General features: G+C 49.7%; 1 protein-coding gene across 1 annotated transcript in view; it reads right to left on the bottom strand.

Moving 5' to 3' along the window:
* DRC11 (dynein regulatory complex subunit 11) overlaps positions 1-19,450 on the bottom strand; it is a 175,038-nt gene that overhangs the window by 71,881 nt on the left and 83,707 nt on the right. The window contains exons 9-11 of the mRNA XM_055403644.2: positions 10,246-10,324; positions 1,235-1,341; positions 967-1,068 (exon numbers count right to left, since the gene is read on the bottom strand). Coding sequence (XP_055259619.2) covers positions 967-1,068; positions 1,235-1,341; positions 10,246-10,324 — 288 coding nt within the window. The remainder of the gene's footprint in view (positions 1-966; positions 1,069-1,234; positions 1,342-10,245; positions 10,325-19,450) is intronic.

Raw genomic sequence — 19,450 nt, 5'->3', positions numbered from 1 at the left:
AGTGGGCATGAGTTTGTGCAAACTCTGGGAGATGGTGATGGATGGGAAGCCTGGTGTGCTGCAGTCCAAGGGGTTGCAAAGAGTCGGACACGACTGAGCAACTGAGCAACAACCCTTCCAGCACGTGGCTGTGTTCACTCACTTGGTAACTCTCCAAATCCCGTGATTATTGGGGTTTTATAGAAACCGCCTCACACGGGCATGATCAAGTATTAACTCCATGTGCAGCTCCTCTCCCTTCTCTTGGGAATGGGGTGGATGGAACTGAGATTTCCAGGCTTCTGATTACGGCTTGGTCTTTCTGGTGGAAACAAGCCCCAAACTGGGAGCCACCCAGAAACCCACCCAGAATTGCTTGATCGTAACAAAAGAGGCTTCCAGTGCACTTACAACTTCGGGATTTACAAGGGTTCCTGGAGCTCCATGCCAGCCAGTGGGGGCCGAGACAAATACGAACGTTTACTATTATCTCACAGGACCGTAGTACATAACACTGAATACTGGGATCTGACTGGCCTCTAAACCTCTGGTAGATGGATGAGTGGCAACTTAAAATTCAATTCATCAGATTCCCTGACTCTCCAAGAACCTGCTCTTTGCCACTGGCCTCCTCCCCCACAGATCGACAGGGAGGTGGGGGAGGAGGCACATGTCCTAGAGCCTCTGAGAGTCCTCACACCACCTGTGGGCTTGGGGACCACGGATCCGCAGTGAGGAGGGTGGGGAGGTCACGCCCAGACTGGGTTTATCCCATTTATGATCCCACAGCCCTGAGGGCTATGCCTTTGGTGGACCAACGCACAGTGGACCAAGGGAAGCTCCCCGCACGCAGGCACGTTTCCTGGAGAGTAGCCCGGGGCAGCCAGGGTCTGCCTGCGGCACGCCTGGAGCAACCCTGGCCTCGGGGCTGGGCTCCTGATCACAGCCCAGCTCTGCCCTCTGCCTCCTGTGCGTAAGGTCGCCCACCTTTTTTCCTCCTCTCTTCTTTGCTGTTCTGGGTGATAGCGTCTTCTCTCTGTTCACAGCGAGTTTTAAGTTTTCTAGTTCCTGTCTCATCAGCTCATCAACCTAGGTCAACATAAAAGATACTACGTTTTAGGTGAATTTGCCTGCTTTGTGTTTTCTTTGCAAAGCTAGAAACAGCTTAAATTCCGGGTAGGTCACTGACAGGACGTTATCGAGAAGCACTGCAGTGGCAGACTTGACTAGGACTCCAGCACTGCAGCCGCCTTACCTGCGCTCTGATCTCTGACTCCAGTTCCTTGCGCTTGTCCTCCCTGATCAGTTCAGGGTCATAGTCCTGCGGGAAATTCCACGATTCGTCTTTATTCTTCCACAGGTCTGCACTCCAGACGGAGAAAGGAAAAGAAAATGATTTTTTTTTTCTACACAAAGACTAACAAAGGCAGTTTCGTGAAATATAACACAAACTCAATTTTCTACCCTATGTCCTTCTTTTCCACTTTCCAAATGGAAGAACTGTGCCTGCACAACATCTAAAAAATAAGAAAGTTGCTAATGTGAAAAGCTCCAATAACGAAGTATGAAACAAATGGTACTCTTCTGTACCATTACAGTCACGTATGGATGTGAGAGTTGGACCATAAAGAAGGCTGAGTGCCAAAGAATTGACGCTTTCACACTGTGGTGCTGGAGAAGGCTTTTGAAAGTCCCTTGGAATGCAAGGAGATTCAACCAGTCCATCCTAAAGGAAATCAGTCTTGAATATTCATTGGAAATGCTGAAGCTGAAGCTCCAACTCTTTGGCCATCTGATGTGAAGAGCTGACTCATTGAAAAAGACCCTGGGAAAGATTAAGGCAGGAGGAGAAGGGGACGACAGAGGATGAGATGGTTGGATGGCATCACCAACTCAATGGACAAACTCCAGGAGACAGTGAAGGACAAGGGAGCCTGGTATGCTGCAGTCCATGGGGTCACAAAGAGCGAAAATGACTTAGCAATTGAACAACAACAACAATTATGGGGTTATGCAATTATAGGTGGCTGTTTTTGCAATACGTTTTCCATTAGTTCTATTATTCAAATGATTCAATGAAATGGGAAAGGTTTTGTTGCTAGTTCAGCTTACCCGCGATTTACCTTGGCCTCTATTAAAAGCCAACACTGAACACACAAGTACCCATTACTCATCCTGAATTCAACAGCTGTGTTTTTGTATTGCTTTTGGGATGTTTTTGAAGTCATATACATTTTACATGTCCCTTTGGCCTTACCCTGGCAGTTAGGAGGATGGTTAGAGGAAATAAGGGTAATTTTGTATCACTGGAATAAATGGAAATAGAGCTGTTTTCTCAGAAGGGGAATTCCAAATGTTCACAGAGGTGCAGACCCCTGGACCCTGGCCGTGGGATTGGAAGATCTCCTAGGGGAAAAAGACTAGCCAATTGGGGAAGAGATCTCTTCCTTGAATTTGTGTTCAGATTGTGATGAAAATCTGCTGAAACCAAACCTGCAGCCACCACGCAGCTGGACCACTTCGCTGGGAGCTGGTCCCTGGGGGCACTGATGCTGTTCAACTTGGGAGGGCAGTGGAGGACCACGGGGCGGCCCACCTTCGTCTGACAATGGCTACGACTGGGAAGAAAGGGGGCCCGTGCGGCGTGGTAGTGGTGATTGACGGGGCGGAAGTTTCACAAGCACGGCCTCCCCTACGAACACTGATCCTGAGATCAGACAGGAGTGTGTCCCCCGACACAGCTGACCGAGTAGGGAGGGGCTGGCACTTACACTCAACACCCAGACGACAGCCACGGTCACAGAAATGCGTGTCTGGGTGCACAGGGAGCCAAGGGGTCAACCCTGCAGGCAGAGGGCAGAGAAGATTCTCAAGAGAGCTAAGTGGGCACACAGACGAGCAAGGAGGGTGGAATCTCTGGGTGAACCACAGAGGCCGGGGCTGGGCAGAAGCAGTGAGAAAGGGAAGGAGAAGGGATGAGACACAGTGGGAACTGCAGATCCCGGGACAGAGCAACAGGGCCACGAGCAGCAGACACACAAGAATGGACAGCCAGGCAGGGAATGGCCCCAAGGCTCCGGCCGGGGGGAACCCCTGTCAGGGGGATCCCGCATCCTACCATTGACCAGCTGCTGGCCTTACGTCGTCCTTTCCACCCACAAGGGGTGAGGGGCCAGGCGGGACAGTGGCTGTGCTAAAAACACTTAAAAGCACTTGTTTTTAGTGAGTGGAAGAGAGGACACAGGACCACGGGGCATGTCCTCTTACAGGGACCCGAGTCAGGACCACACAGGGCACAGATGGCGGGAGACTGGGAGCCCCGATTTTCCAAGTGTGGGTCGGGTGCACAAGCCCTGGGGGGACACCCTGATGCTGCTCCCAGAGGCTGGCAGGGAGGTTTCGGGAAGCCGAAGAGGGTCATCACAAACTGCTGACCTCACACAGGTCTGGTGGGCCAGCTCACTTCCTGGACAGCTTGCTGGGCAGAGGGGTCGGCCTGTCTGGATTTCAGGCCTGGCGAGGGCTCTCAGGCTTAGCAGTCTCCCCCCAGCTAAACCGAGGGCAGTGTGGCCCGTGCAGGGCTCCACCAATCCTTGCCAATCATAGGAAGGTGGGAAGGAGGAATCTACCAGTGATGCAAAGTTTCAGTGGCAGGTTTTTGAAAAAGATCATGTTGAACGTGCCCAGATCTTTTCAGGGTGACTACTGTGAATTTATAAGAAAAAGACAACACATCACAAGGGTGGTGAAATTTTCATGAAATTGATGCACCCATGGGTTCTTCCCCAGCAGGGTGGCCAGGTGAGAGGTGGCCCAGCCACCGCTGAGGCTCAGGCAATGGGATTCGATGATGGGGCTGGAGGGGCTTGGGGGTGTGCCTCCTGGACGCCCGTCAGAAGTGAGGGTCGAAGGTCAAGGGGAGGGAACCTTCCTGGTGGTCCAGTGGCTAAGACTGCGCTCCCAGTGCAGGGCGCCCAGGTTCCATCCCCGGCCAGGCAACTAGGTCTCATGCTGCAGCTAAGAGTCTGAAGGCCACAACAGAAAGAACCACAAGCTGCAGGAAGATCAAAGATCCTGTGTGATGCAACTAAGACTCAGCCAAATAAATCTATATTTTTTAAAAGTTCAATCAGGGCTTCCCCGATAGCTCAGTTGGTAAAGAATCCGCCTGCAATGCAGAAGACCCCAGTTTGATTCCTGGGTCGGGAAGATCTACTGGAGAAGGAATAGGCTACCCACTCCGGTATTCTTGGGCTTCCCTGGTGGTTCAGCTGGTAAAAAATCCGCCTTCAGTATGGGCGACCTGGGTTTGATCCCTGGGTTGGAAAGAGCCTCCAGAGAAGGGAAAGGCTACCCACTGCAGTATTCTTGCCTGGAGAATTCCATGGACTGTCTAGTCCATGGGGTGGCAAAGAGTCGGACACGACTGAGCAACTTTCACTTCAAGCAGAATCACCACCCGATGGTGGAGGTAGCCAGCCTGGGACTGCTGGGTCCCAAGGGGCAGAAGACCCGAACAAGACAGATGGGGACCAGGTGCGGCAGGGATGCGCGCACAGGAAATGGCTGGAAAGCCGGCTCTGAAGACTCATCGTTTTGAACAGTCATTCCCATGGAGAGTGTCAGCAAGAGAGAGCTATCCTGCTCATCAGTGTCAGGGCAAGAACGCATTGCCTACATGGTCGATACCACCCCTTTGATGTGAAAAAATGTCTTAAGTCATAAATATCTGAGAGTTTCTTCTTTGGCTTGAACCCCCTGGACGGGGGATTTTGCAGTGAGTTTGTGAGGTATAAGTACATGAAGGGCAGTTAATTCATGGGCCTGAAGGCAACTGCTCTTTCTCTGTGCATTTTCTGAAATCTGCATAAGCTTACACTGAGGGAAACTCTGAAATGTAAGAATAACATGGGTTTAAACATTTTTTTATGGGTTTAAAATAGTAATGTTTCCCCCTTGAAAATATAACTGCACTAAAATGTTCTATTTGTCAATAGCACCAGGACTTTTGTGCTGGGTCAGTGGTGAAGAATCCACCTGCCAAGTTCAGTTCAGTTCAGTTCAGTTGCTCAATCATGTCTGATTCTGCGATCCTGTGGACCGCAGCATGCCAGGCTTCCTTGTCCATTACCAACTCCTGGAGCTTGCTCAAGCTCATGCCCATTGAGTCAGTGTGCCATTCAACCATCTCAGTCTGCCAAGTAGGAGACGTGGGTTTGATCCCTGGGTCTGGATGATCCCCCAGAGAAGGACATGACAACCCACTCCAGTCTTCTTGCCTGGGAAATCCTATGAGCTGAGGAGCCTGGCGGGCTGCAGTCCATGGGGTTGCAGAGAGTCACGCACGACTTATCGACTAAAAAATAACACTCAGCAATAACAATAACAACTCTCTTCTAACAGATGACGACTGAATCTTGGTTGATGATTAAATCCCTGCAAGCAAAACCCACCTGCTTCATTAAGATCTTCCAGAGCAAAACCACTTTGTTACTCAAAGGAAGCTGCTTTTTCAGGGGATAGATAAGAGAGGAAGTAATGCATTTAACAGTGAAAGGAACACAGAATATTCAACAGAAAGCAGAGCAAGATATGATGATTCATGTGGAAGCAGTGGCACCTTGTGACATCCACACTCTGGAGCTGTGCCTCTGACTTACAGATCAAGCGCTTCTGAGCAGCCTTTGTGGGTTTTACCTAGAGGTTATGTAAATGGACCTAGTTTTCCACTGAAACTTTGTTTTTCTCATGACACTTTTGCACAGGGCACCTCTCAATCCTTTCAAGAATTTCATGGACATTTATAAATGCAGGAAGCTATTTATGCTCGCAAAGGGAAACAACTGACCGCTTTTTCCTGTAACAGCAGAGAATGAGTTTTTAATCTGAGAGTGGAAGAAGCCAGGGCCAGGGCAGTTTTCATCTGCTCAAAAGTGGACCGAGGAGGGGGCTTAATATCAGTGATTAAAATGCTAATGCTTTGTTTTGAGAAGGAAAGCCTTTGATTTTTATGAAAAGAATTCTCAGATGAAGACACTGAATTTCTGTAAATTACCAAAGACATGTCAGATAACTCATCAAACACCCCAACAGCCAATGAGGAAAATCATGGCTCATGTTTCCCGCTCCTGAAGGGCTTGTAGTTTTCTTAGCGTTGATGGAATTATAAGGTAATTACACACAAGGTGTGGATTGTTTCAAGAGCTTTGCTGTGTGGGTCTGTGGGCTTCCCATCGGAACGTGAGATGTCCCCCAAATTAATTTTTATCAAAATAATGCATGTACCTTAAAGCCAGAGAGTATTAAAAAGATTATAATTTAAAAAAAACTCTGCCTTCCAGTTACACCGTCCAAGGGTATTTATTCCTACATTCATTTGTTCATTTAAAATGCATTGGCTAGATTTGGTTTTATCCATATATCTGATTTATTCATAAATTATGAAATTCATGCCCTGTTCCTGGTGGCTCAGACAGGAAAGAATCTGCCTGCAGTGCAGGAGACCTGGGTTTGATCCCTGGGTCGGGAAGACCCCCTGGAAAGGGAAATGGCTCCCCACTCCAGTATTCTTGCCTGGTAAATCCCACGGGCAAGGAGCCTGGTGGGCTGCAGTCTGTGGGGTCGCAAAGAGTTGAACGTGACTGAGCGATTGACATACCTGCCCGGTCCTCACAGACCTGTTGTCCTGCCATGGGGAGATGGAAACACACCCCTGGAAGTCAGGTGGAGGTAAATACTGCAGCTCTGGGGTGGGCACCGGTGAGGCGGGAGACTGTCATCCCACCTGGGTCTCAGGGGAGGCCTGAAGGGACAAGCATTCCAGGCAAGGGGAACAGAAGGCGTGACAGCCTGGAGGTGTGAGTGTGAGTGGCTTGTGGGAGGAAGAGCACAGGGCGCACAGGAGGAGGGTGTGAAGGTCCGGCTTCATGCGGGCTCTTTTGGCTGGTATCTAGAAAGATAACATCTAGATAATATGCTTATATTGCTTCTTCTTCTTAAGTCCCAGCCTTTTCTTCCAACAATTTATTTTAAAGTTTTTATTGGAGTATAGTTGTTTTACAGTGTTGTGTTCGTTTCTACTGTACAGCAAAGTGAGTCGGCTCTGCCTGTTCATGCATCCCCTCTTTTTTGGATTTCCTTCCCATTCAGGTTACCACAGAGCACTGAGCAGAGTTCCCTGCGATATATACAGTGTGTCCCCATAGTCACCTGTTTCATGCATATGGTGCGTCCTCATGAGCTGTCTACTTTATACACAGTATCAGCAGTGTAGATATGTGGATCCCAACCTGCTTCTTGACTCATCAAGTTTAGACCCAAGCTCCTGACTCCCTGTGAAGGAGGACTTCTCTCTCTCCCACTTTTCTTTCTTCACCCAAGCAGTGACAATCAGAGTGTGTGCTGACTTAAAAAATAGTCACAACCTCAAAGTTGAGAGTTCTGTTTTTACTCAGTGGGAATTTTTAGGACTTCAAGCCCGGGAGACAGCATCTCCAGTGGCCCCGAGAGAACTGCTCTGAGGAATGGGGTGGGGTAGAGTCAGGTTACATAGACGTCTTTCAACAAAGGGCAGGTAGTCTGAACGTTAAAAGTATTTTTGTGAATTAAAGAAAGCCAGATATCTCGAGTTAAGGAACTTAGTGCTGTTCTGTGTACAGGAAGATGCAAGAGTCTGGGCTTGCTGAAATCTTTCCTTCATATGCATCTCAGCTCTCTGGGGCCGGTGTCCTGTGTGTTTCACATCCTGAGTTCCTTGGTGCTCACCATAGGGAGTGGCTGCAGCCTCATGGCTGCCAGACTATTGTTCTCCTTCCTGAGTGCCCTTAGGGCTCAGAAATTCACATCTGGAGGGCTGGAATCACTGATGGCTGTGACACCTGTGTTTACTGATGTAGCGGGAATACTCCATTTCTCAAGTTTAAGACACTAATGAGATGTCCAGCACCCGAGACGTCCCTCCGCACTGGCAGTCGCTCTCGGGACCCCCTGGAGGCGGGATCCACATGGTGAGGGAGTAACAGGAAAATGAAGGAGTGACAGGCAGGAAGCCCCAAGGACAGCCAGCAGGGCTCCAGAAGGGGGGGTTCTTTAGTAGAAAATGAGCTGACATTTCAAAGGCCTGGAAGGTATCTTGAAGGCTGGTGATACATACGCAGAATACAAGACAAAAGACGGTCTGTGCAGACCAGTACATGATGTCCTGTGACACGTGGCAGCTACTGTGTGGGGCCTAGCCCTGAGTTCCAGGGGCACCCCAGCCGGGCCTGTGACTCTGCAGGGTGGACTACTGTGATTCCTAGCTAGGTCCCTTGGAAGTGGCTGTGGCCAGACTAACGAGCCACCCAACTGGTGCCATGGTCCCCAGCCGCCCACCACCTCAGCTCCTGGGTGTCTAGTGAACCTGCTGATGGCATGGGCCGCCTTTGCACCTCCAGGTCAGCACTCCACCTGCACACTGGAGCCAATCAGTGTTTGTTGACTGAATATGTAAGTGAGTGGACATTTGACAGAAGTAATAGAGTTGCCATATGATCCTGAAGTCCTACTCCTGGGTATATATCTGGATGAAACTATAGTGTGAAAAGATACATGCATCCCAGTGTTCCCAGCAGCATTATTCACAGTAGACAAGACACGCAAGCAGCTTCAATGTCCACTGACAGATGAATGCATAAAGATATGTCCCATATATACAGTGGAGTACTTCTCAGCCATAAGAAGAATGAAATAATGCCATTTTCAGCTACATGGATGGACCTGGATATTATCATATTAGGTGAAGTAAGAAAGAGAAAGACAAACACCATATAATACCACTTACATGTGGAATCTAAAATATGACACAGATGAGCTAATTGTCAAAAGAGAAATAGACGCACAGAAATAAAGAACAGACACGTGGTTGCCATGGGGGTGGTGGGGGTGGGACAGGGGTGCCATGGGGGTGGGGGAGGGGAGGGTTGGACGGGGAGTTTGGGATTAGATCAAACTATTACATACAGGATGGATAAACAACCAGGTCCTGCCGTACACAGCACAGGGAAAATACATTCAACAATCTACAATAAACCATAATGGAAAAGAAAAGGAAAGAGTTGATATTCACAACATGAATGATGGCAGGTCTCCGACTGTACCTGCTGACCGGGCTGGGTGATGTTTATGTCTTCCTGGTTGTTGTAAAGAGAAGTGAGACGGGCGTGAAAACACGCCTTCCATGTCGTGGGCACCTGATCACTGTTAATTTACCCTCCGACCTTCTCCCTCCCCCATTAAAGCAGCTGCCAGGTCCTTCCGAGGTCACCCTTTCCCAGTGCTTCTGCCTTAGCTCAGTGTCTCCGGCTGAGTGGGACCCTGGCCACTAGTGCTGAGCGAGAGAACTGCAGGAGGGACATGGATGTACTTATTTTACTGAACCAGCCAGCCCATCAAAGCTGCCACGACTCTGATAGACCTGCTAAGGGTGAGGCTCAGCTAACTGGGGGTAGAAACCATCCGTCAATTAAAAACACACAGCAAGTAAATAACAGTCCCCCCTGGGGTCTGGCTAAGACCAAATAAAGAAGGAGCCACATGTGTGACTCAAGTGTGGAAATATTCTACTTCACACCCTTATAGCATTTCTCAGGAGTTTCCAAATAGCAATAATGACCAGGGTCACCCTGGCAGGTCCTTCTGTTTTGGGATTTATCATGAGGGTGGAGTGGAACCAAAGGAATTGGACAACCATTCCAGTAAATTATAATGAGAACATCTCAAAGGCCAGTTCTTACACTTGCTGAAAGAGCCAGATTACATTCTGAACAAAAGAATTAGGTGTCAGCGTGCAGGCACATGTGTCAGACTAATAGGATTACAACATTTTACTGTACATACAGCACTGATTTTCTTAATTTAAACAATCCAGGGAAAACCCTTCTTCCCTTTCATTCCAAGCAAGAGAATGTTCAGCTGACGTCTCAAGGGTTTAAAACAGAAGAGAGTGAGACATAGTCTCATCTTGCTCTTTTACCACCCATTTGCTCTGAAGGCACTCAAAGCAATTTTAAAAGAGAGATGGAAAGACAGACTTGGTAGTGAACTGCATGTTTGCAGCCTCTCGAGTTTGAGCAGACTCCGGGAGACAGTGACGGACAGGGAAGGTAGACGTGCTGCAGTCCATGGGGATGCAGAGAGTCAGATACGACTGATCGAGTCAACAGCAAAGCCTCTCGTGACGCGGCACCAACGTCTGCCCAACAAGGGCACCGCGTCCGGGAAACTGACCTTTGTAGACGTTATTGCCTTCCTCCATCGTGTGAAGGAAAACGCTCGGTGACATTTTCCACATCTCATCTTCCTCCTGCTAGAGCAGAGTGACGCACCTGTTACCGACAGGCACAGCTTGTCTGCTGCGATCACACACTGAGCAGCACGCACACATGTGGTGACGGGGACCGTGGAGAACACATGCTCGCTCCTGGTTTGTGGGGTGAGGGTCTGGCCCTGCATCCGCCCGCCTGGGCGGTTTCCCTGCGGACAGTCTGAGTGGAGGCCGCTGTGTCCACTGACCAGGCGGGGATGGTTTGAGACTTAGCGCCACCGGTGGGCTCCCAGGGGCCTTCCTGGCTCAGGTACCTCCCGGGGCCCCCAGCCCTGAGCTGGGTCCTGTCCTCTGAGGTCTGCCTCCCTCTTTGCTCCGAGAGCCGTTGCCCGTGTGAGTTCTGCTGCCTCCCTCTGCCATGTTCCCATGACCCAGCTTCGGGGCTACTCCCCACCTGCGTTCTGCTCCACTGCCTGTCAGCTCAGGCTTTGTAGGAGCCCAGGCTGCGCCTTTCTTTGCTGGCCTGTCCCCTCCCCAGGCCAGGAAGCCAGTCCTGAGCCCCAGCCTGAGTTGGAGACCTGGCCTCCCTCCTAGAGGCTGGTCCTGTTGGCCTCCCTGCCCTGGGCCTCTGCTGCAGAGAGAGCTCAGCCACCCGGAGCAGCCAGATCAGAGCTGCAGGGACCCTGAGCTCTGCAGGCGGAGGCCCTGCCCTGATCCCCAGCAGAAATACCCTCTGCCCTATGCCACCAGGGCTGCTCTCAACCGTGAACAGCCAGATCTTGCAAAGCCCCATCTGATGTTTCTGGGCAATCATGTTTATACTGTATGAAGAGTCAAATGCCCGATGACCTGGTTCTTGTCCCCCCAGAAAGGACAAACGAAGGATGCTTGTCTACATAATGTCCGTGGGGAGTTTTCCAAAGCACCTGAAGCTTTCCGTGTGGCTTAGGGGAGGAAAGGCAAGAAAGGGACAAACATCTCTGGTGGGTCAGGGGAGAGGACTTGCCCTCCTTTCTAGGACCTCGAGGCCACACGCCCTGGTGGTTGGGCAGTGCCCACCCTCATACCAGATCCCTCCCCACTCTCCTGCCCTGACTCCACGTGACTGTTGGGAGGATACAGGGAAGGAGAGCTCCCAGGAGTGATGAGAAACCCAGGAGGCAGTCAGGCTGCTGGGAAGACCCTCACTTCTTGGGATGGGGTCACGGAAGACCTGACTGAACCACAGCTCACGAAATCTGCCACCAGCCTTGCAGAACCTGGGAGAGAACCTGGACCCAGAAATGCTGAGGGCTCCAAGCCTATGGAGCAACTGACACACCTTTCAGGACCCACAGGAGGTCACAGCTCTCACTGGGGCAGGAGACCCACCCCAACCCACCCAGGACACCCGATTTTCTGAGAAGAACCAGCCAGAGAAATAAGAAAATGACAGTGTTGGATGAAGGCGTGTCCTTGGAGGAAAGAAATGATTCATGGACAGAGGGGCACCTAAAATAACTGACTAAAGAGCCTCTTGATGAAAGCAAAAGAGGAGAGTGAAAAGTTGGCTTAAAGCTCAACATTCAGAAAACTAAGATCATGGCATCCGGTCCCATCACTTCATGGCAAATAGATGGGGAAACAGTGGCTGACTTTATTTTTCTGGGCTCCAAAATCACTGCAGATGGTGATTGAAGCCATGAAATTAAAAGACACTTACTCCTTGGAAGGAAAGTTATGACCCACCTAGATAGCATATTAAAAAGCAGAGACATTACTTTGCCAACAAAGGTCCATCTAGTCAAGGCTGTGGTTTTTCCAGTGGTCATGTATGGATGTGAGAGTTGGACTATTAAGAAAGCTGAGCACCGAAGAATTGATGCTTTTGAACTGTGGTGTTGGAGAAGACTCTTGAGAGTCCCTTGGACTGCGAGGAGATCCAACCAGTCCATTCTAAAGGAGATCAGTCCTGAGTGTTCATTGGAAGGACTGATGCTAAAGCTGAAACTCCAATACTTTGGCCACCTGATGCGAAGAGCTGACTCACTGGAAAAGACCCTGATGCTGGGAAAGACTGAAGGAGGGAGAAGGGGATGACAGAGGATGAGATGGTTGGATGGCATCACCAACTTGATGGACATGGGTTTGGGTGGATTCCAAGAGTTGGTGATGGACAGGGAGGCCTGGCGTGCTGCGGTTCATGGGGTCGCAAAGAGTCGGACACGACTGAGCGACTGAACTGAACTGAACTGAGTCTTCCCAGAGATGGTACGTCCTCTCTCTCCCGGTGTCAATAAGCATTCGTGAATCTTTAGTATTTTTAGAGTCAATGCGTTACTGACCCGCGTGTTGTTGTGTAGTTTCCCTTTCGGTTTGGGAGATTCAGATCGGTCTGTATTTGGGGAGGATGGGACAGAGGAGAAGGGGAGGGAGATGAAGACAGGGATGGGGGCATAGGGGGAAGAGGAGGAGGGTAGGGGGCGGAGGAAGGGAGGAGGAGAAGGGGGAGGCGTGCTACTCCAGGGATGGGAGCACAGCTTCGGGAGCACTTTTCACAGAGGGAACAGTCAGTCCATGGGGGTCTGAGCTGGGAGGCTGGGCTGCCTTTGGGTAGCTGGAAATCAGTAGGGCAGCATGTATGGAACAGGGGCCAGCAGACAGACAGGAGGCTGGGAGACAGAGCAGGGACGGACCTTGCAAGGCCCACAAGCCATGATCTTCAGAGAGCATGACCTTGGTCTGGGAGCAGGGCGACCACTGGGGGTCCCAGCAGAAGTCCGACATTTCTGCATCTGCTCGTCGGGCCACGACTTTGGCTGGAGGGCGGGATGAGCCTGGAGGGGGTGAGGGTTGCCCCGCTTCTCTCCAACCAGTGTTCACTTTCCCATCTTCTTCTGCAGAAAATCCCCCTTAGGCCCCAGGCCAATGTCCCCTCCCCTGTGACGCCGTCCTGGATTCTCCCAGGTGGACAAGACCCTCTGTGGCTCAGTGGGATTTGCTTGTCCTTCCCGGCGCCTGCTTCCCTGAGTAGATGATCGGCTATTTGTGCACCTGACTTTCCTGCTCTCTCGGGCTGTGGGGCCCCCGTGCAGGGGGATCCCATCTTGCTGACGCTCATGCCGTATAAAAAACCAGCAGCAGGCCTGTTTCCTAAATAGGTATTTCACACATGTAAATAAAAATGAGCTTTATAGCTCTATTTGTGCAGCTTTATTTCTATAATAAATATCAAGTTCTCAAGGGAAGCAACACACCGCAGGACTGGTTTTGGGGAAACACCTGATCCCGATTGCACAGAATGACCGCGGCGACAGCAGTTCCCATGAGGCTTCACTCAGTGATGATGTAACTGGGCAACACAGGAGACGCCTCTTAACCAGAGTGAAAGCACCATGCAACGCTTCTGCCTTCCTTTTCAGAGATGGCTCTTTCTTTGGTCAACAGTTAACCAGATGGATCTTTGCCTCTGCCTGCTGTTTTAAACACTTCCCATTTTGACAATTATTGGGAGAGAAACGCCACAAGGAGGTTTTACCACTTCAACTCCAAAGCCATTGCTTTTTTTTCCTGAATCTTCCAGTGTGAAGGGGTCACACAAGTCCACTTGCATCGTCAGGGTGCCCACCTTGACCAATGCCCCTCTCTGATGGAAACTTCGTGGCCACGACTCCCAGGCTCAGCCAAGTGACTGGGGAGTGCTCTCATCAGAGAGACCTGCCTATCAGGGAGCAGCCTGACCCTGAGGCTGCTTATCCTTCCTGGTGCCTGCCTCTCCGTGTAGATGACAGACTATTTGTGTGTCTGACTTTCCTGCTCTCTCGGGCTGTGGGGCCCCTGTGGAGGGGAATTCCATCTTGCTGATGCTCGCACCCTATAAAGAACCAGCTCCAGACTGGTTCTGGCCAGCCACGCCAACTCACTCTGCACTGGGGCAGGGACACTCAGATGGACTGGCCAGCTGGCAGCAAGGTGGGAACATGGGTCCCAGCCATCACACAGCCTTCTGCAGGGAAGGGAGTGCACAGAAGAGCCGGTCCCCATGGACCTGGGTCCTGCAACACCCAGCTCCAGCCCGTGCCTGCCGGGAGTCTCCGTCACGTGTCCCCCACGTGCCCAGCACTGTCTTATCAGCAGAGCTAAGTGGGCTGGTGTTGCTGCCCACAGACCCAGTGAGTCACAAGAAGAAACAGGATCTGAGATATGCCCAGTCTTTCCACTCACTCAGAAATCTTACAAACATCATGGAGGCTCTGCTCGGTGCAAACGCCCGCGAGGGACGTCCAGAGAGGGGCCTGGCTCACCTTGGCTTCTCCTGCAAGCTGACGGCAGAGCCACGTTGCATGTTTTGCAAAAATGCTTATTTATTGTGCCAAGAACACGATGGCAACAATGTGATAAAATTTTTAAAAATCAAAGAAGAGAATCAGCTTCCTCACCATCACTTTTATCCAATGCTGCTGCTGCTGCTAAGTCACTTCAGTCGTGTCCGACTCTGTGTGACCCCATAGATGGAAGCCCACCAGACTCCCCTGTCCCTGGGATTCTCCAGGCAAGAACACTGGAGTGGGTTGAAACCTTCATTTTTCTTTTTCCTTTTCTGTACGTATAGGCGATGTCTGTCTGTTACAGCATAATCATAGTGATATAAAAGTCTTGCCAGCTGAGCAGACGAAACAAAGCATTTACTTTTAGTTTCTATTCCTTTATTTGGTGCCACTGAACTGTATTTTGTGTTTTGTTTGCTTTGTTTCTTTTGGCTTGTTTACCAACTTTATGACCTTATCTTGTTCACCTGTAAATGTTTCCTGATCACCTACTGTGTGGGGAAATTTCTAGGTGCTGGGACAGCAAGGACCCTCAGGCTCCACTCTGGGGCCTGCCTCTGAGTTCTCCTTTGCTGGGATTGTCAGATTAGTTGTTCAGTCGCTCAGTCGTGTCTGACTCTTTGCCACCCCATGAACTACAGCACACCAGGCTTCCCTGTCCTTCACTATCTCCTGGAGTTTGCTCAATGTCCACTGAGTTGGTGATGCCATTCAATTGTTCCTCCGTTGTCCCCTTCTTCTCTTGCTCTCAATCTTTTCCAGCATCAGAGTCTTTTCCAATGAGTTGGCTATTCGCATCAGATGGCCGAAGTATTGCAGCTTCAGCATCAGTCCTTCCAATGAATATTCAGGGTTGATTTCCTTTACGATTGACTTATCTCCTTGCTGTCAAGGGACTTTCAAGAATCTACTTCAGCACCACAAATTAGAAAGCATCAATTCTTTAGTGCTCAGCCTTCTTTATGGTCCAACTCACATCTGTTGGGCTTCCCTGGTGGCTCAGATGGTAAAGAATCTACCTACAGTGCGGGAGACCTGGGTTAAATCCCTGGGCAGGGAAGATCTGTTAGTCGTGAATGGCAACCCACTCCAGTATTCTTGCCTAGAGAATTCCATGGACACAGGAGCCTGGCGGGCTACAGTCCATAGGGTCACAAGAATTGGACACGACTGAGCGACTAACACACACACACATACACACACACACACACACACACATCTGTACATGACTACTGGAAAAACCATAGCTTTGACTATTCACACCTTTGTTGGCAAAGTGATATCTCTGCTTTTTAATACGTTGTCTAGGTTTGTCACAGCTTTTCTTCCAAGGAGTAACAGTCTTTTAATCTCAGATCAGTGGAAAGGGGTTAAATTCAAGTGGGGCCACATTTGTTAGGCTTTTTAGATGGGGGTATGCATCAAGGCATGTATCTGTTAACATGCAAGCCCAAACGTCAGCCTGATCACTTGTGGCTTTCAGATGATCTGATGGGCCCCTCAGGATTTGTGTCCTGGGGATGGGAGAGAGGTCACTCTGATGGGGAAAGAGGCTGATGACCTCTCACTGAACTCAGAATGAAATTATAATCCACTTTTAGATGCAAAAGTGAAAAATCAGCCCAAAAGTGGCCTGGGGGCACTGTGGACAGACAATAGCTTTTCAAGCTAATTGAATTGCATAGAGACAGGTCCAGGGATCTTCCCAGAAGAATTAACAATAAGCCAAGTCTGTTTCTGGCTGGAGGAAACAGAGGCAAGACTCTTGAGTATTTGTGCGATTGTGTGTTAGGAACAGGACAAAACCACTGAAGATCGTTCCAGGGACTTCCCTGGTGGTGGAGGTTAAGACTCCGTGCTTCCCATGCAAGGGGTGTGGGTTCCATCCCTGGTGGGGGAGCTAAGATCCCACATGCTGTGCAGCGCGGCCAAGGAAAAAAAAATATATATAAAGGAAAATAGTTCCAAATGGTTGAACATACGGAACACTGAAAAATAAGAGAGAAAACAAGAGCTGTAAGGATGAACTGCAGAGTGCTTTTTTCCCGTGTTTTCTCTTCCAAAGCCAACATGAGGTCCAGAGAGAGGCAAATGAAATTACGACAATATTGAAAGCATATTTGCAAAGATTGCTATTGGTCTGCAGAAATGCCCCTGAGGCACCAGCATCCTCCTCCATCAAGGTCCCCCTTTAAGGAGATCCCCTTATCTGCAAGCCTGAATGGCTCTGTGTGTTAGTTGCTCAGTTGTGTCCAACTCGTTGCAACTCCATGGACTGTAGCCAACCAGGCTCCTCTGTCCATGCGACCTGGGCAAGAATACTGGAGTGGGTTGCCATTTCCTTCTCCAGGGGATCTTCCCAACCCAGGGATCAAACCTGGGTCTTCTGTGTTGCAGGAAGATTTTTTTTTTTTTTTTTAAATACCATCTGAGCCACCAGGGGAGCCAGTGTAAAACCAAAGATTCCAAATAAAGACCAGTTTGTTTTCTTACTGTTGAATTTTGAGAATTCTTTATGTATTATAGATACAAATTCTTTGCCAGATAAATAAATGAAAATAACTTTCTCCAAGTCTATAGCCTATCTTTTCAGTCTCTTTACAGAACATAAAACAGCTATTAATATTTTGATGAGATCAAATTTGTCTCTTCTGTGAGTCATGCTTCTGGTGTTAGGTCTCAGAACTCTTCAGCCCCAGATCTTGAAGACTTTTTCCCCAAGGTTTTTATTTACAGGTTTTATTGTTTCATGTTAAAGTCCATGATACATCTTGAGTTAGTTTTTGTATCAGGTATGACATTTAGGTAGATATCCACTTTCTTGCCTATGGATGAAAGACTAATTTTTGGAAGCCCACCAGTCCCTAAGGAAGAAAACGCCTGGATCCATCTGTTTCCTTCTGTCCTTCGGCATCTTTGTGTTGAGGATCCCCAGGTGGATCCAGGAAAGGGATAGAGAACTTGCATTAATCTGAACGGGAGTATGTTTGCAAAGTTTCTTGGTGAGCCGATCAAATGACTATAAGAGTGCAGCTGCTGCTGCTGCTGCTTCTGCTAAGTCCCTTCAGTCGTGTCCGACTCTGTGCGACCACTGGGCTCCGCTGTCCCTGGGATTCTCCAGGCAAGAACACTGGATGGGTTGCCATTTCCTTCTCCGATAAGAGTGCTAGTCCGAGTTATTTTAATTTAAGGTGCTCTTGTCTACAGTTACGGAGATCCACACAGTGCCCCTAACTCTTCTCTCATGCTATGAAGCCCAAAATAAATTGGAAATCCAAGCAGGGACACTGTAACCTACAAGTTCTCGCCCCAAAACTTCTTCCAGTCTCTGCGTTCAGCGATCTCAAAGACACCGCAGGGACATTCATTCATCCTCAGATTCTTGGCTGATGCAGTGCCTACGGGAGCTCTCCCTTGCTGCTCTGGGGTCAAGAGGAGAGGCCCTGTGGGAGGGCCACGGTCCTGCAGGTAGAGGTGGCCCCAGGAAGGAGATGCTGTCATAAAGGGGTGGGCGGGGTTCTCTGAGCCAGACAGGCCAGCTGCTGTACCGCTGACTGTGAAAGCCCACCTCTTTCCACCACCAGCAGCACCTGCCCTGTCCTCCATCACGTTCTCAGGAAAAAAAAATCCACAAGGTCAACAAACCCACTTGCTTCTCTTTCAACTTGGGGAACGACGTTTGATTTTAAATGCACCATGTCTCGTGAGGCTGGATGCAAACTTCAGACTCGGACCATCCCCCCCCCAGCCCACACCTGTCCTTGGGTGGGACCAGGCCTCTTAGTAACCCTGCTTCTGGTCTCACTGCTGCTCCCACCCTGGGTCTAACTGACTTTGTTGCCTCAAATAATCCCTCTCCACTCCCAGTCCATCCCATGACAGGCCACACAGCAGGGATCTTAGACCACAACTTGCTGAACTCAGATCTACTCAAGTCACTACCACCCCGGATAGGACCATCTATCCATCTTCTCTCCGCAGAAGGCTCTGCCTGGCCCCGAGGTTTCATTCATTGCCTGCTGCGGACTCTGTGGGCTCTAGACGTCATACAGCCTCCCCGTCCTCCTGTCACCTGTGCTCTGAAGTTGTTCCCCGGTTCTGTGGCTTGGATATTGCCTAGAAAACCACCCCCGGCCCGCCTCCAGATCCACTCACTCTCCAGGCCCCTCCCAACAGCTACGCCGGGATAGTTATGCTCCTTTGCACACGCATCCCCAGTCCAGCTCCCCTCTCTCAGTCCAGCCCCCTCTCTCAGTCCAGCTCCCCTCTCTCAGTCCAGCCCCCTCTCTCAGTCCAGCTCCCCGCCTCTCAGTCTAGCTCCCCCTCTGCCTTGTTTAGCTCCCTTTCTAACCAGAGCTGCTTCTCTCCCTCCCTCCCTTTCAGGGGATGTTCTGAATAAACCACCCTCACAGCCTCCTTCTCAGTGTTTCCAGGGATCCCCACCCAAAGGACCAGTTACTGCCCTATTGATCTGCCTGCACCCTCCAAATTCTAACTCAGTCTAAAAAAAAAAAAAAAGAGAGAGCTCACTTGACACAGTTAATTTTTAAAATCCTCCCCCACTTGGCAAGATAATTTTGAAGCAGTGCCTAATAGGGAACAGGGACAATTGGAAGAATTTCAATTTTATTCTAAGCATCTCTTCTTCTAAATATGCATGGGTGAGTTTGACACTTGCAAATTAAAATTCGCTGTTAGTGAAGCTTGTTCCATAAAAATCTGAAATTATCAGCTACACAATCTGGTCTTTGTTGAGTGACAGCATTTTATTAACTAGCTATTAAAGAGTCACTTAATGATGAATGGCTTTGGACAAAAAAAGCAAAGTTTGAGAACATCAGCATTTATGATATAGTTGCAT

Source organism: Moschus berezovskii, chromosome 4 (genome assembly GCF_049115385.1).
Source record: "Moschus berezovskii isolate FMDL1 chromosome 4, NW_MosBer_1.0, whole genome shotgun sequence".
NCBI lineage: Eukaryota > Metazoa > Chordata > Mammalia > Artiodactyla > Moschidae > Moschus > Moschus berezovskii.
This window is presented reverse-complemented; position numbering and strand designations above follow the sequence as displayed.